Below are 14,741 nucleotides of genomic sequence, written 5' to 3'. Positions count from 1 at the left end.
TTCTCCTTTAAGTTTCCATTCACCCTGTAGTTACTTAGTAACATGTTTAGTCTCCATGTATTTTTAGTTTTTCCAGTTTTCTTCTGGTAGTTGATTTCTAGCTTCATACTGCTGTGGTCAGAAAAGATGCTTGATAAGATTTCGGTGTGCTGAATTTATTGAGACTTGTTGTGTGACCTAATATGTGATCTTTCCTGGATAATGTTCCATTTGTATTTGAGAAGAGTATGTATTCTGCTGCTTTGGATGGGTTGTTCTGTACATACCAGTTAAGTCCATCTGGTCTAATGCGTTATTTAAGCCCAATCTTTCTTTGCTGATTTTCTTTTAAAAAGACCTAATATTTTAGGGACTTGCTTGGTCATACATACCCATACAACCACCACAGATTGTTCACATAGTATTAATTTATGGTATACATTATTTAAATTAACAGGAGTTTCTGCTATTTGCCAGATATCATACTATGCACTGGCAGTACGTCAGTATGTAACCACAGATACAATCCCTGTTCTTACAGAGTATATGCAGTAGTGAAGATATTTAAAAGTGAAGAGTTTCAGGTCAGTGTGATAAGTGATATAATGGTGAGAAACAAGTGCAAAGAGCAGAGATTACTTATTTACCCTGGATATGTCAACATGGGGTAGGTTTCTCAGGAAGGGGTGTCTAAGGTGAAACCTGAAAAATAAAAAGTTAACCAGACCTATGGGAACAGAATAACGGCTCCGTGCAAAGGGAAAAATATGTGGAAAAGGCCAGAGGTATGCTATGTATTCTGATAAATACCAGCAGTTTATTTTCTATGACTAGAACTTAAAAGTACTAGGGGAATTATGGAGCTGTAAGAAAGTTGCAGAAAGACTGGAAAACCACACACTAAAAAGTTTGCGTTTATGCTGTGTCCAGTAAAGAGGCATAAAATCCATAGAAGGATTTTAAGTGTGGGAGTACTATCAGATTAGATTTTTAGATTTTTTTGCTGCCTTACGAAAAATGGATTGGGAAGAAAGGAATGTGTGTGTGTGTGTGTGTGTGTGTGTGTGTGTGTGTGTGTGTGTGGTGGGGGGAGAGATTGAAGACTGGGGACCACCAGGGACCATTGTACACCAGGGCAGTAATGATAGTAGCTCATAGAGCCACAATGAGCAAGTTCCTCTTCTTTTGAATTGCTCCAAGTCTGAAGTTAGTGAAATAGAGTAGCAGTGGGTCCTAGAGTTTCTGTAGCTGGACCAGGAATGGGAGTAAACGTTCTCACTCTCACTGATGGCTTCTGTGAACTGGTATGTCCAGTTCCAATTCCATATGAGTCCCATGGAAGAAATCAAATGAGACCCCTAGATACAAAATCTTGTACTGTATTTTTATTTTATTTACCTCTTTGGCCAACTTGTAACCTGTTATATCCTTTGATGTGGTTCAGTTGTGTTTTATTGGGGTTTTAAGCATTACATCTTAAGTAGAGGGTGTTGAATATCCTCTTTATTGTAATTTTTATTAAATTGTCTTTACAGGTTCAGAAAGTGCTTCTCCAGTCCATTCAGCTCTGGGATCCAGGTCACAGACACCTTCTCCTTCGACACTGAATATAGATCACATGGAACAGAAAGATCTGCAGCTTGATGAGAAACTCCACCATTCTGTTCTTCAGACTCCAGATGACCTAGGCAATATTTGGAAATTAGATATTTGCCATTTTTCCTTTCAGGGCATTAATGTTAGGAGATCTTATTATTTAAATTATTTAAAATTTTGTTTTTGAGAGGGATAAGTAAGAGACAAATCAGTTGATATATCACTATAGTATGCAGGTTCTGTAGAGTAGGGAAATGTTAACAGTGATGGTTAAAACTGCAGTGTTTTGTGTTTTCTTTTATTTCATTGGGTTTACACCAGACTCTTATTTTCTATTATCGTGAGAGACAGTTTGGTAACTTTTTTATAATATAATCAGTTATTATACACTTTATGTGGAAAGAGAGAAAAGTCAAACATGAGAGGTAAAGGACTTACATATAGTTAGAATGAACTTAGAAATTATGAGCACACTGAGATATTATCAAGTAGGAATAATCCTTACCAACTTAGTAATTATTTTGCCTTTTCCATTATATACACTGAATAGGATAATGGTTTTGTTTTTTTTTTTTAATTTATTTATGACAGAGAGACACAGCAAGAGAGGGAACACAAGCACAGGGGAGCTGGAGAGGGAGAAGCAGGCTCCCCACTGAGCAGGGAGCCCAATATGGGGCTTGATCCCAGGATGCTGGGATCACGACCAGAGCCGAAGGCAGATGCTTAACAACTGAGCCACCCAGGGCCCTGATGGATGTTTTTTAAGTTGGAGGAGACCTATAGTGATGTCTAGCTAAACCATCTATTTTACAGTGAGGAAGTGTAGCCATAGGAATTGTGCTCTCTTGTGCTCACTTGTGCTCTCTTGCTCTCTCTGTCAAATAAATAAATAAAATATTAAAAAAAAAAAAAAAGATTTGGGAAGCCTGGGTGGCTCAGTCGGTTAAGCCACTGCCTTCGGCTCAGGTCATGATCCCAGGGTCCTGGGATCGAGTCCCTCATTGGGCTTCTTGCTCGGCAGGGAGTCTGCTTCTCTCTCTGCCTCTGCCTGCCACTCTGCCTGCTTGTGTACTCTCTCTCTCTCTCTCTGACAAATTAAGTAATTTGTACAACATCACATAATTAATGACAGAAATGAGACTAGGATCCAAGGTTACCTATATTTCTTACATATAATCTTGCCAATTTTATTAAGCAAAAGAAATGTAATTATAGAAATTTTAAATTATGTTTAAGTTTTAGTAAAAATGTTAATTTTCCCATGTTATTATCATATCCCTTTTAATGCTAGGCTTGACTTAATTGTGAAATACATTTCTTTGGAAGTTTTAAGTACTAAGAAACAGGCTTATGAAGACTTCCTATAGGAACTGCCTTCAGCCTGAGATATTCTGTTAATTGATGCTATAACCTGAAGTGACCATTTGATGAAAGAGAGATTATGTACTTATAAATATGATCTTTATATCAACTATAATAAATTTATCTAGTATCTGCATCATTTCCTCCTTAGGTAAATCTTAGTACAGGTGGTATTGAATAAGTAATTACTGTCATACTAAGGAATTATGAACTGGTATATTTTATCAGGAAAAAATAACACTAATGCATAATGACTCTTTAAAAATTCACTTTTGTAGATATTTAAGTTTATTATTTTGACTCCTTTGTGTTTTGTGATCAATTCTTCAGAAAAATTACTGACACTAGTGTATTTTTTCTACAGAAATCAGTGAATTTCCATCTGAATGTTGTAGTGTGATGGCAGGGGGTACACTCACGGGATGGCATGCTGATGTTGCTACTGTAATGTGGCGAAGAATGCTAGGCATTTTGGGAGATGTCAACGCTATTATGGATCCTGAAATACATGCTCAAGTTTTTGATTACCTCTGTGAACTTTGGCAAAATCTAGCTAAGGTAAAAAAACAAAAACAAAAACAAAACTCCAAAAAATAAAACATGAGAGGAGAAAGAAAGAAAAGTTAAGAAGTGGAAGCCTTAGATCTCATTGCTACCCACCACCCCCCCTTGCTATAAACTGGTTCCTAGCAAGGTGAAGTCACTTAGCCATGTTTAAATATATAATTAATGATAGGAACTGGAATTAAACTCAAGTTTAAGATAAAACAAACTGGAAGAACACTTTTATAGGTGTGTTGCATTTTATTTGAAAATTACAGATTAGAGATAACCTTGGCATTTCAACTGATAACCTGACCTCCCCTTCACCACCAGTTTTGATTCCTCCACTGAGAATTCTTACACCTTGGCTTTTCAAGGTAAGCTTAAGATATAAAACGTTAATTTAAAAGGTTCATTTAGTAAATACATATGTAATCAGTTTTAAACATTTGATAGATTTTTTAGGTTTTATATAGTCTTCTAGAACACTTAGTTTTTAACTAGTCATTGGGGGTTATATAAGAGGAGAATGGGCACGCAAAATTATTATACAGGTGCATCATTTTTACTTACTTAATAAAACAAAAATGAATGTAGAAAATCATGTTTTTATTATATTTAAGTGAAGTGTAGATCTCAAATTTGTGTCAGAATGTGCTCTGTATTTTTAAAGATTGAATTCTTGGGTCACCTGGGTGTCTCAGTCGGTTAAGTATCTGCCTTTGTCTTGGGTCATGATCCCAAGATCCTGGGATTTAGCCTCCCATCGCACTCCCTGCTCAGCGGAGCCGGCTTCTCCCTCTTCCTCTACAGCTCTTCCGCTTGTGCTCTCTTGCTCTGTCAAATAAATAAACAAAATATTAAAAAAAAAAAAATATTTGGGAAGCCTGGGTGGGTCAGTCGGTTAAGCTGCTTCCTTCGGCTCAGGTCATGATCCCAGGGTCCTGGGATTGAGTCCCTCATTGGGTTTCTTGCTCGGCAGGGAGCCTGCTTCTCTCTCTGCCTCTGCCTGCCACTCTGCCTGCTTGTGCACTTTGTCTCTCTCTCTCTCTCTCTCTCTGACAAATAAATAAATAAATAAAATGTTAAAAAAAAGATTTAATTCTTTTGAGTATTATTTGATGTTTGGTGCATTTTCCTAAATGAAACAGTATGTGGTTATTTATACCTGTGTTTCATGTTTATATTTGCAGTAGTTTCAGTAATCCCAATAATTGATTCATTAAGAAATTGGGCCAACATAGAAATAAATGAAAACAAATATATTGCTTGCTTTATTCAATTTAACAGTATTTGTTTTTGAATATTAAGACCAGCATTTTACAATTGTAGGCAACCATGTTGACTGATAAGTATAAACAAGGTAAATTACATGCTTACAAACTTATCTGTAATACAATGAAAAGAAGACAAGATGTTTCTCCAAACAGAGATTTTCTAACACATTTCTACAATATAATGCATTGTGGATTACTTCATATTGATCAGGTAAATATATACTTTCTAACCAATTGCTTTGTAAATTTATCTTTGATTCTTGATTTTTAACTCTTAACTTTTAAGGTGTAGAATTAAAGATGCTCTTTTATGTAGTCATTTTATTTACAAGTTTCTTCTGTTTTGTAACCTAATTTGTTTTTGAAACATAGTTGAAAAGCTATTATAGTTAGGTGATCAACTTGTTTATTAAATGTATCTTTCCTCTAACAACTACTTCGCTGTTTTGCAGATATTAAGCCATCTTTTGCTTAGACTGACATGTTTCTTTAATGTCCTAATGCACTTATTCTTGGGTGTTTTGTAATTGTTACTTAATAATTGGCTCTTGAGGCATTGGGATTTGCTCATCTAGTCATGCAACAGTCAGAGGTTTTTTTCTACTCTAAGAGTTAGCACATCATGTTTTCTTTTTTCCATAGATTGTATTAGTATAGTGACAGTTCTGTTGACTTGGCATTCATATCAATGCAATCATTGCATTAGCCAGTCATAAATATTACTGTAGAACATTACTTCAGGGGTTTTGATACTGGCCATAAAACTAAAAAAAAGCCTATGGGAGGTTATAAGTCATGGTAATGAAACATTTTAATCATGATGGGCTTAAATTTCACTTGCAGTTCATTTAAAGAGCATTAAACTAATTTTGAAAGAGGTAGTTATATCTCTCTTCCCAAAAAATGAAAATATTTCTTGCATTAATTTGAAGTGGTTACTTACAATGTTCTACCTTATAAACATGTCTCAAACAAAATGACACCTTTAATTACTTGACAGAGAAACCTTTTGTTTAGGATAAATTGGATTGAGTAAGACAGCGTAAAACACTGCATCCTCATGTTGAATTCCAAAGGCAAAGTGAATGAATAACCAAGTTAAGAATACTCCCCCCAAAATGCCTAGGTCTGTATTTCTGAGACTAGATATTTGCCATCAAAGGGCTTCAGTTTATCTAATAAAGAGAATCCCTGCAGTTGTCACATAATAGGTCATGCAACTTTAGAGATCAGAGATCTCACATGGAAGCAAGTAGATGAGAGAAGCAGCCACTCTGCAGTTCAGTTTCATGATACGTGGGTCTTATATTTTCAGCCCTCTGAAGCGAAGAGCCATCCAGCTTGCTCTCTGATGCAAAAAAAAAAAATTTAAAAAAAATGCTATATTGATGTCAGTTAAATAAATGTTTTAAGTTTACTTTCCTTTGACAGAATATAATATTAAGCATGGATTAATTAGAAGAATTAAAATTAGTCTTTCCAGTTAGGCAGTGAATAGTAATTGCCTGTTTTACTGTTTCATATGTTACCTATTTTGTAGGATATTGATTAGCTGATACCCAAGATTAATTTATGATTTTTTTTCCCTTCTTTGCTTACTCCTAAGGATATTGTCAATACAATCATCAAGCACTGCTCACCTCAATTTTTTTCACTTGGTTTGCCTGGTGCCACAATGCTTATTATGGATTTTATTGTAGCAGCTGGTAGAGTGGCTTCTTCAGCTTTTCTCAATGTAAGTTTTTATTTCCTGTTCTTCATAATATAACAGACTGTAGTTAAACAGGACTCAACTCACAGAGCAACAAAGGAGGAGCCCTTGTTAATAAGGTTAACAAGCTGATGTTTAGGAAAATTTACAGTTTAACTGAAGTTACTTTTTTTAATGTAAATTTTGAAACACAAGAAAGTACTAAAATTGAAAAATTGACACATGAGCTATAAAAATGGATTAAATCTGATAAGCAAAACAAAATTTAAAATTGAGAATATCTAAGGAATCAAGTAGAGGGAGGGAAGAAACTAAATAGAGGGCAACAGGCCATAGCAAAAGAGATGAACCACAAGTGAGATAATTCGAAAGTGTGCTTTAGGAGGAAACTCTAAACTCTGAAACAGCATGTGAGGATTTTTATAATAGGTATGGAGCTGTGAGACAATCCCAGGTAACTCGCTATAATTGGAACCTGCTCATATTTAAGTATGAGATAAACTAAAGATGAAGACAGTAGCTGGTTTACAATGCTAAAGAGTTTATATTTCATCCCAAGGAAAGAATGACTAAGCATTGAGGGATTTTACACAAGGAGTGACATGATCAAATTTCTACTTGAGAAGGATCACTCTGGTGGAAAGTATAAATGAGAAATAACAATTAATTAAAAGTCTACTAGAATAAACTAAGAATGTTGGGGAAAGAATAATCAGTCATACTTGACCATCATTTTGTAACGTAGAAAGCTGTTTAATATACATTATTTCACTTATAAGCTATGTAAAAGACCAACAGTGAATAAGAAGGAATTCTCTCTATTTGGAGGATGGTAAGCTGCCTAGTAGAGATCAGTGAGATGTCAGGAGGGCTATTGCATGTGCAAGGCAGGAGCTCAAAGGAGATATCAGGACTGAAATGGAAAGCTGGGAGACATTAGCTTTTACATGTCACTGAAGGCCATGAAACTGGATGCATTCACCTAGTGGAAATGTTCAAATAAGGGAAGAACCTGTATTTATAGCTAGTTGTTAAGCCTGTTTCTCCAGTTCTGTAAGAACAGTGATTGCATCTTACTCATCTTGATACCTCCAGGATCTAGCACAGCACCATGCTTATACAGATATATATATTTTTTTCAGATATATTTTTTTAAAATTGTTAACAACTATAGAATGTAGGGCAATAAATAAGTACCAATAGGAGGAGCTCAATATAATGGTTAAAAAGCACAGAGTGTAGGGGCACTTGGGCGGCTCAGTTGGTTAAATATCTGACTTCAGCTCATGTCATGATCTCAGGGTCCTGGGATCGAGCTCCACATTAGGCTCCATACTGAACAAGAGAGTCTGCTTCTCCCTCTCTCCCTGCTCCTACCCCGTGCTTGTGCTCGCTCTCCTCTCTCTCCCTCTCTTTCAATATAAATAAATAAATATCATTTTTTTATAAAATAGAATCTAGAGCCAAACTCTAGGGTTCAAATCCTACCTCTACCATTTAGTAGATGTGAGACCTTGTGCAGATTAGTTAATTTCTGTGTGTCTTGGTTTCTTCATTTATAAAATGGAGATAACCTTCCTCACAGGGTAATTTTATAAAGATTAAATTAATTAACATTTGGAACATGGTTGGAACACTTTATGGACACTTGCATATGTGCAGTATAAGAGTTTGTTTAATAAAATTAGTTGATAATTCAGACAAAGGAGAGATCTTATTTGTATAGGGATGTCAGGAATATTTCGTGGAAAAGATATTTGAATAGTCCTTGAAAGATTATTAGTAATTTTATACGTGAAAATATTGATGAGGGAAGGTATGCGAGGAGGGAAACAGGCATGAGTAAACTGTGTTCTAGGAATGACAAATACTCCCATCTTTTCTTGAAGCAGGATAATCTAACTAGGGAGTAGTGAACAGAAAGAACAGAAAGGTACTTTAGATCCCAGCTACAAAAAGTGTGGTCTGCACACCAGAAACATTTGGCATGATCTAGGTGCTTGTTAGAAATTCAGAGTTTCAGACCCCATTCCAGACCTACTAAGACAGAATGCACATTTTAACTATATTCCAAATAATTGGTACGGACATTGAAGAATGAGAAGCACTGCCTTAGAATATATTCGGAAGGTCTTGAATGTGAGGGATCAGATGATAATGCTATACTAGATAAACAGTTAAATGTTTTAAATTAGGGAGAGAGATGATTGAATCTGTGCTTTGGCAATATTATAATAAGTTTATTAATCTAGGAGTAGATTAAATGGAAGGCAGGTAAAGATGGTAAATAAATTACAAGGCTATTATAGTATTAGTGTACACAGATTATCAATCTCTTCGATACTGGCACAAGTTGGTAGACCGCAGCGGCGGTCTGATATACGAACTACTGTAATTTTTTTTATCAATTTACTATGAAAACAATTACTACTGAGTAGGCCAATTATTCTAGATTGACTAATCAGCACTTTTCCTGTACTTCTCAAGATTCTGCAGGAGAATTAAGCCCTAATGTCCTTAGGCATCCATTTTATGTGACTAAAATTACCTCCTGTGCATGTAGAAAGGATGCTAGTTCTGTAACATCCTTGCAAAAATTTAAAAAATAGTCATGTGTTCCACATATGAGGAACACTTATTGAGAAAGACTGCATAGGAAGACAAATTATTGTAAGAATCAAACCTGACATTCCATCCCTCTACTACAAGGTTAAGGTTAGTCTTTTCCTCTGGATGATGTTGGAGGTACACATTCCAATCTTCATCTTTGGATTCCATTTTAGATCCCATATACATCATCTTCCTTCTGTTAATGGGTGGCTTGTTTCTTCCCCTGACAGGCATATTATAAAATAATTGATTAGGTTTTGCCTTTCTTAATTATAATCACATTACAGTATGCTCCCATTATATCCACATACCTGAACATTCTTAGTTATCTTATCCAACTTTAAAGAAAAATCCTTAACTAATCTCTTTTAAAATGCTGGTTTTTATCAGTTTCACTTTTATAGCTAATTTTTTTTTAATTTAAAGATTTTATTTTTCTAAGTAATCTTAACACCTATCTTGGAGCTTGAATTTACAACCCTGAAATGAAGAGAGTCACGTGCTCTACCAGCTGAGCCAGCCAGGACCCCTATAACTAATTTTAAATTGGCATGGTGTCTATAAGCTTACCCTAACCTCTTGATGGTGTTGTCTTTTATCTGCAAAACTGGATTATTTTTAAAATATGGAAGTGAGTTGTTTTGTTGATAATCATAATGAAGTACTACTCCACTGCCTCTATAATAACACTTAGAAACATAAGGAAATCCTTTTGGAGACAGATTGTTGTTTTATGTGAATAGAAGTATTTTATTTCTAGCAGATTCGTTTTAGCATTTTTGTTAGGTATTATTAAACATATCAATTGGTATTGTAGGTATTTTAGTTAATAAATATATTAGTAGGTGAGTATTGGTGTTTGGTGGACATGCAAGAAGGTAGAAGAAGAAAAAGAAATGCTCAGTGTTGACACTTCAGAAATGGCTTAATATAGCTAAGGAAAAAAGATGAAAAGTTACCTTCATCTGTAGGCCAAGTATAAATTCTGACTGTATTTAGTAAGTAGTATAGGCAGTGCTTTTCTCATGTGCATAATATCATAAAAACCATCTAAACTAGTGCCTGTTTTTAAAGAGACAGTTATTATTTTTATCCTTAGTTACTCTGTTTATCCTTAAATAGTGACAAATACAATCTAGTGACATTGAGTCATCTGCGCATTAGTTATAACACAGTATGTCATGATGTGTGAGTTGCCTTTAAAATGAAAGTATTTATATTTTTTCTCAAAAAATCTGATACCTAGGCACCAAGAGTGGAAGCACAAGTTCTTCTGGGATCTTTGGTTTGCTTTCCTAACTTATATTGTGAACTGCCTGCTCTCCATCCCAACATTCCTGATATTGCTGTGTCTCAGTTTACAGATGTTAAGGTAGGAAATCAGACCTCTGACTTTCAGGATTTAAATGATTTTATAGTAACAATGTATGGTAAAATTTGTATTCTTTCTTTTTCTTTAGAAATCCACATAATTGTTAAAGAACATTAACCAGTCATGCCCCTCGGACACAAGACTGGAATGTCCATTAGCATTATAGTCTTTTTTGTGTTGATAACTTCTTTGGAAATATTTTCTCATTATCGTATCCATTCATATATCAGTATCTTAGGATTCTTTCATTCACTCACAGAACATTTATTGAAATATCCTATGAGGCAGATACTGTGCTACTTCTAAGGCATCTAAGATTGAGATGGCAATAAATCTGCAAACTTGACTCTCTCCTAATTTCCACATGTGAATATATCCAACAATGTAATGGAATATTCTGTTTTGCTGTAGGAAACTGGAATTGGGGTGGGGAATCTGTGTACCTGAAGCATTATAGCTCCTGAACAGTCATGCTGATAATTAATTTTAAACTTTTGCCTTCTCTGAAAGAAATTTTTTCAGTTTGCTGGATTTCTGTATGTACTTTCATACCACCCACATTTCTCTTTATGACATTTATTACATGTAATTACTTGTTTAGTGTTTGATTTATGCTTCAGACAAATAACACAAAGTCTTATTTACTGCTGTATTCTCAGAGCTTAATATACTGCTTGGCATCTGCTACTCTAGAAACATTTGTTGAACAAGTGAATTTCACTTACACATAAAATTGTATAGCTCAGTGCAAATTTGTAATAACAGTTAATAAAAAGTATAGAAATTGAGTTTTGGTCTTCAGTGATGTAGTGTCTTTGGTTTCTTCTGTTTTCAGAAGATCCTGAAGGTCAGGGATAGGTAATAGTTTTAATTTGCTTAGGCAGTTTTGAGGTCGCTAGGGATTAGCCTAGCTAACTACATACGATCTGCTTTTCAAGAGTGGCCTTATTGTCTTCTGGCCATTATATAGATAGTAATGGCTTAAATTATTTAAAAAATCGAAACAAACTTTGGGGAAGGGGTATCTCCAAAATAAAAGCTAATTCTAATAATGATGAAGAAAGCAAAAATCCCAAGAAAATGATGATTATTCTATTCTTAGCCAGAAAACTGAAGATTTAAGGGAAAATTACATGCCATAGTGGTCATATTTAATTTTCACATTTTCACTGAAACCAGCTCTCTGTGTATGTGCAGCCACATAGCCACATGGAACATACCATGCTGTTTTTCAATTTTGTGCTTTTGAAAATGCATTTCTTTCTGCTTAAAACATCTATTATGTAGACCTGTTTTCCTCTTCTTGTCTTTCTTAATCACCCACACACAAATAATCTTAGTCTTTGACCTTGATCATTTGTCAAAATCCTGTTTACCTAAGACCCTTTTGTGAAGTCTCCTATGACTTTCCAAAGTTTAACTGTTTGTTCACATGGAACCTTGTGTATGTCATCTTGTGTTAATAATTGTTAACAAGTCTTCCTCCCTCCCTGGAATATAAACTTCTTGAGAATATGTACTGCATCTTAACCATCCATTTCTTTCCAGCATTTAAGACAGGATCTATTGCATAGAAAGTTCTTGAGCTTAAACAATAGATATGTCCAAAGTACCTATTAATTACCAGCCACTGGGCTCGATGCTAAGTTTGCAGAGATAAATAGAAAATTACTCCTCCTAAGGAGCTTACAGTCTATGTAACTGATAAGTGCTTTGTGAATATATGAATGAATAAATGAAATAATGATTTTTTAAGAAAAACAACAAATAGATTCTTAATTATCAAGCCTAGTGGCATTCTTGTTTTCCTCTTCTTAGTTAGCCACTATGGTATTTGACCCATGTTGATATTCCTGACCTTCCTAAGTCTTTTCAACTTTGACTTATGTTGCACGGATCCATCTTGATTTACTTCTTGTTTCTCTAAATATTCTCGCACTCCTTAATAAACTAGTGTTCTTTCTCTGCCTGCTAAACATAAACTTACTATAAGATCCTCTCGTTAGATAATTGCTTTCTCTTTATTCTCTTTTGAATATTTTATTCATTTATATAATTTTAACTATTATTTAGCACTTACCCCTAAACTCAAACATTATAATGTTTTACAAATTATCAATAAAAGAGGAGGCTTGCTTTTAAATAAATATTTCTCAAAGTTTTGAAAAGATGCCCATACTTTTAAGCAAGTAAATGTTTTAATTCTTATAGTAAGCTTTTTATTAATCTTTTAATCAGGAAAAAGATTCTTTTTGAAACATACATGTTTGGTTATAAATTTCAGGAATAGTTTATTTTAGTCTTTTTGTGCTGCTGTAACAAAATACTACCAAAAAAAAAAAAAAAGTACTTCTAACTGAGTTGCTTATGAACAATAGAAATTTATTTCTCATAGTTCTGGAGGCTAATAAGTCCAAGATCAAGCCTCCAGCAGAGTTGCATTCTGGTGAGGGTCCTCTCTCTGGTTCATAGCTGGCACCTTCTCACTGTGTCTTCGCAAACTGGAAGGAACTGAGGAGTTCTTTGGCAGTCTCTTTTATAAAAGCATTAATCTCCTTCATAAGGGCTCCATCCTCATGACCTAAGCACCAGCTAATACCATCATCTTTGGGGCTAGGATTTTAGCATAAGAATTTGAGGGGGGCACAAATATTCAGACCATATTAGTGTTTTTTTTAATTTAGCTAATTTTATGAATAATATTGGACCCTATTAACAAAGTATGCACGTGAGAATAAAGATTGTTTTATTTCACTGTTTATCTCTGGCACTGGGCACAGTGCCTGGGCCCATAGTGGCCATTAAATAAATATTTGAATGAATGAATGAATGAATGAAATCTTAATCATTACTGATATTTCCCCTTTATTTTAGGAACTCATAATCAAAACTGTATTAAGCTCGGCAAGAGATGAGCCCTCTGGTCCTGCACGGTAGGCCAGATTCTCTCTCTCTCTTTTTTTTTTTTCTTTTTTTAAGATTTTATTTATTTGAGAGAGAGAGACAGAGAAGGCACAAGTTGGGAGGAGAAGGAGAAGCAGGCCCCCCACTGAGCAGAGAGCCCTACAAAGGGCTTGATCCCAGGACCTCCAGATCATGACCTGAGCTGAAGAGAGGTGCTTAACCGACTAAGCCACCCAGGCCCCCCTGGTAGTTTTTTTTTTGTTTTTTTTTAAAGATTTTATTTATTTATTTGATAGAGATCACAAGCAGGCAGAGAGGCATACAAAGAGAGAGAAGAAGGGAAGCAGGCTCCTCGTGGAGGAGAGAGCCCGATGCGGGGCTCGATCCCAGGACCCTGGGATCATGACCCGAGCCGAAGGCAGAGGCTTTAACCCACTGAGCCACCCAGGTGCCCCCCTCCCCCTCCGGTAGTTTTAATAGTAAATAATTTATTAGCATTAAGAAAGAATTTCTCATCTGCTGTGTTCAGGAAGAAAGATATTCCTGCATTGAATTATTCTGAAATTTAACATTCTACAAAATTTAATTTAAGAATGTTAGTATCAGGGCATGCCAAGTATACCATGATAGTAGAAGGAGTTGACTTTTTTAGGAGTTGAGGGAACCAGTATGTACTTCATTAGAAGCTTATACATGAATACACTAATGAAATTTTTACTGATTCTGATTATCAAGTAACTCCCTTCAAGCTGAAACTCAGTTGAAATAGGGAAATGAAGTTTCACAAGATGTTAAGGAATAGAAAAAATTCTACAAGTTCTGTTCCTGTTGGAAACCCTTTATAAAGTATATGAATTTTATTTGTATTGCCAGTTTATTTTACAACAAATTTGTAGCTAGCTGTGTTAAATTTAAGAATTATGAAAATAATATTTAGGGGCACCTGGGTGGCTCAGTCAGTTAAGTATCCAACGCTTGATTTTGGCTCAGGTCATGATCTCAGGGTTGCAAGATTGAGCGCCTGCTCAGGCTCTGTACTGGGCATGGAACCTGCTTAAGATTCTCTGTCTCCCTCTCCACTGCGCTTCCCCTCTTCTCTTAAAACAAAAACAAAAAAAGAAGGAAGGAAGGAAAAGAAAGAAAGTAATATTTGGCTTATCCCATCAGCTTCATTTTTTTTGTTTAAGTTCATTTTGTGCTGTCAGTAAAATCACTTTCTTTTTTTGAAAGCAGGTTACATATTTGGGAAGCTTTATGGCAATATCAGTTTATTAATATGTGTTTGTTACAAAGGTCCTGTGTGTTATCCCACCTGTGGGCTTGGTAGTAAATTATGATTGAAAATCAGGCATTAAGTTGGGGTCATTTGCTTTCCTTCTACTTA

General features: G+C 35.1%; 1 protein-coding gene across 2 annotated transcripts in view; it reads left to right on the top strand.

Annotated features, from left to right (window-relative positions):
• The window catches only part of RALGAPA1 (Ral GTPase activating protein catalytic subunit alpha 1), a 253,276-nt gene that overhangs the window by 119,185 nt on the left and 119,350 nt on the right, over positions 1-14,741 (top strand). For both annotated transcript variants that reach the window (XM_080808120.1, XM_080808119.1), the window contains 7 exons: positions 1,515-1,667; positions 3,305-3,498; positions 3,762-3,860; positions 4,816-4,971; positions 6,367-6,495; positions 10,328-10,453; positions 13,328-13,386. In XM_080808120.1, coding sequence (XP_080664246.1) covers positions 1,515-1,667; positions 3,305-3,498; positions 3,762-3,860; positions 4,816-4,971; positions 6,367-6,495; positions 10,328-10,453; positions 13,328-13,386 — 916 coding nt within the window. The remainder of the gene's footprint in view (positions 1-1,514; positions 1,668-3,304; positions 3,499-3,761; positions 3,861-4,815; positions 4,972-6,366; positions 6,496-10,327; positions 10,454-13,327; positions 13,387-14,741) is intronic.

The sequence above is a fragment of the Martes martes genome (genome assembly GCF_963455335.1).
Source record: "Martes martes genome assembly, chromosome: 7".
Taxonomy (NCBI): Eukaryota; Metazoa; Chordata; class Mammalia; order Carnivora; family Mustelidae; genus Martes; species Martes martes.
Note: the sequence above shows the minus strand (reverse complement) of the source record. Positions and strands in the feature narration are given on the sequence as shown.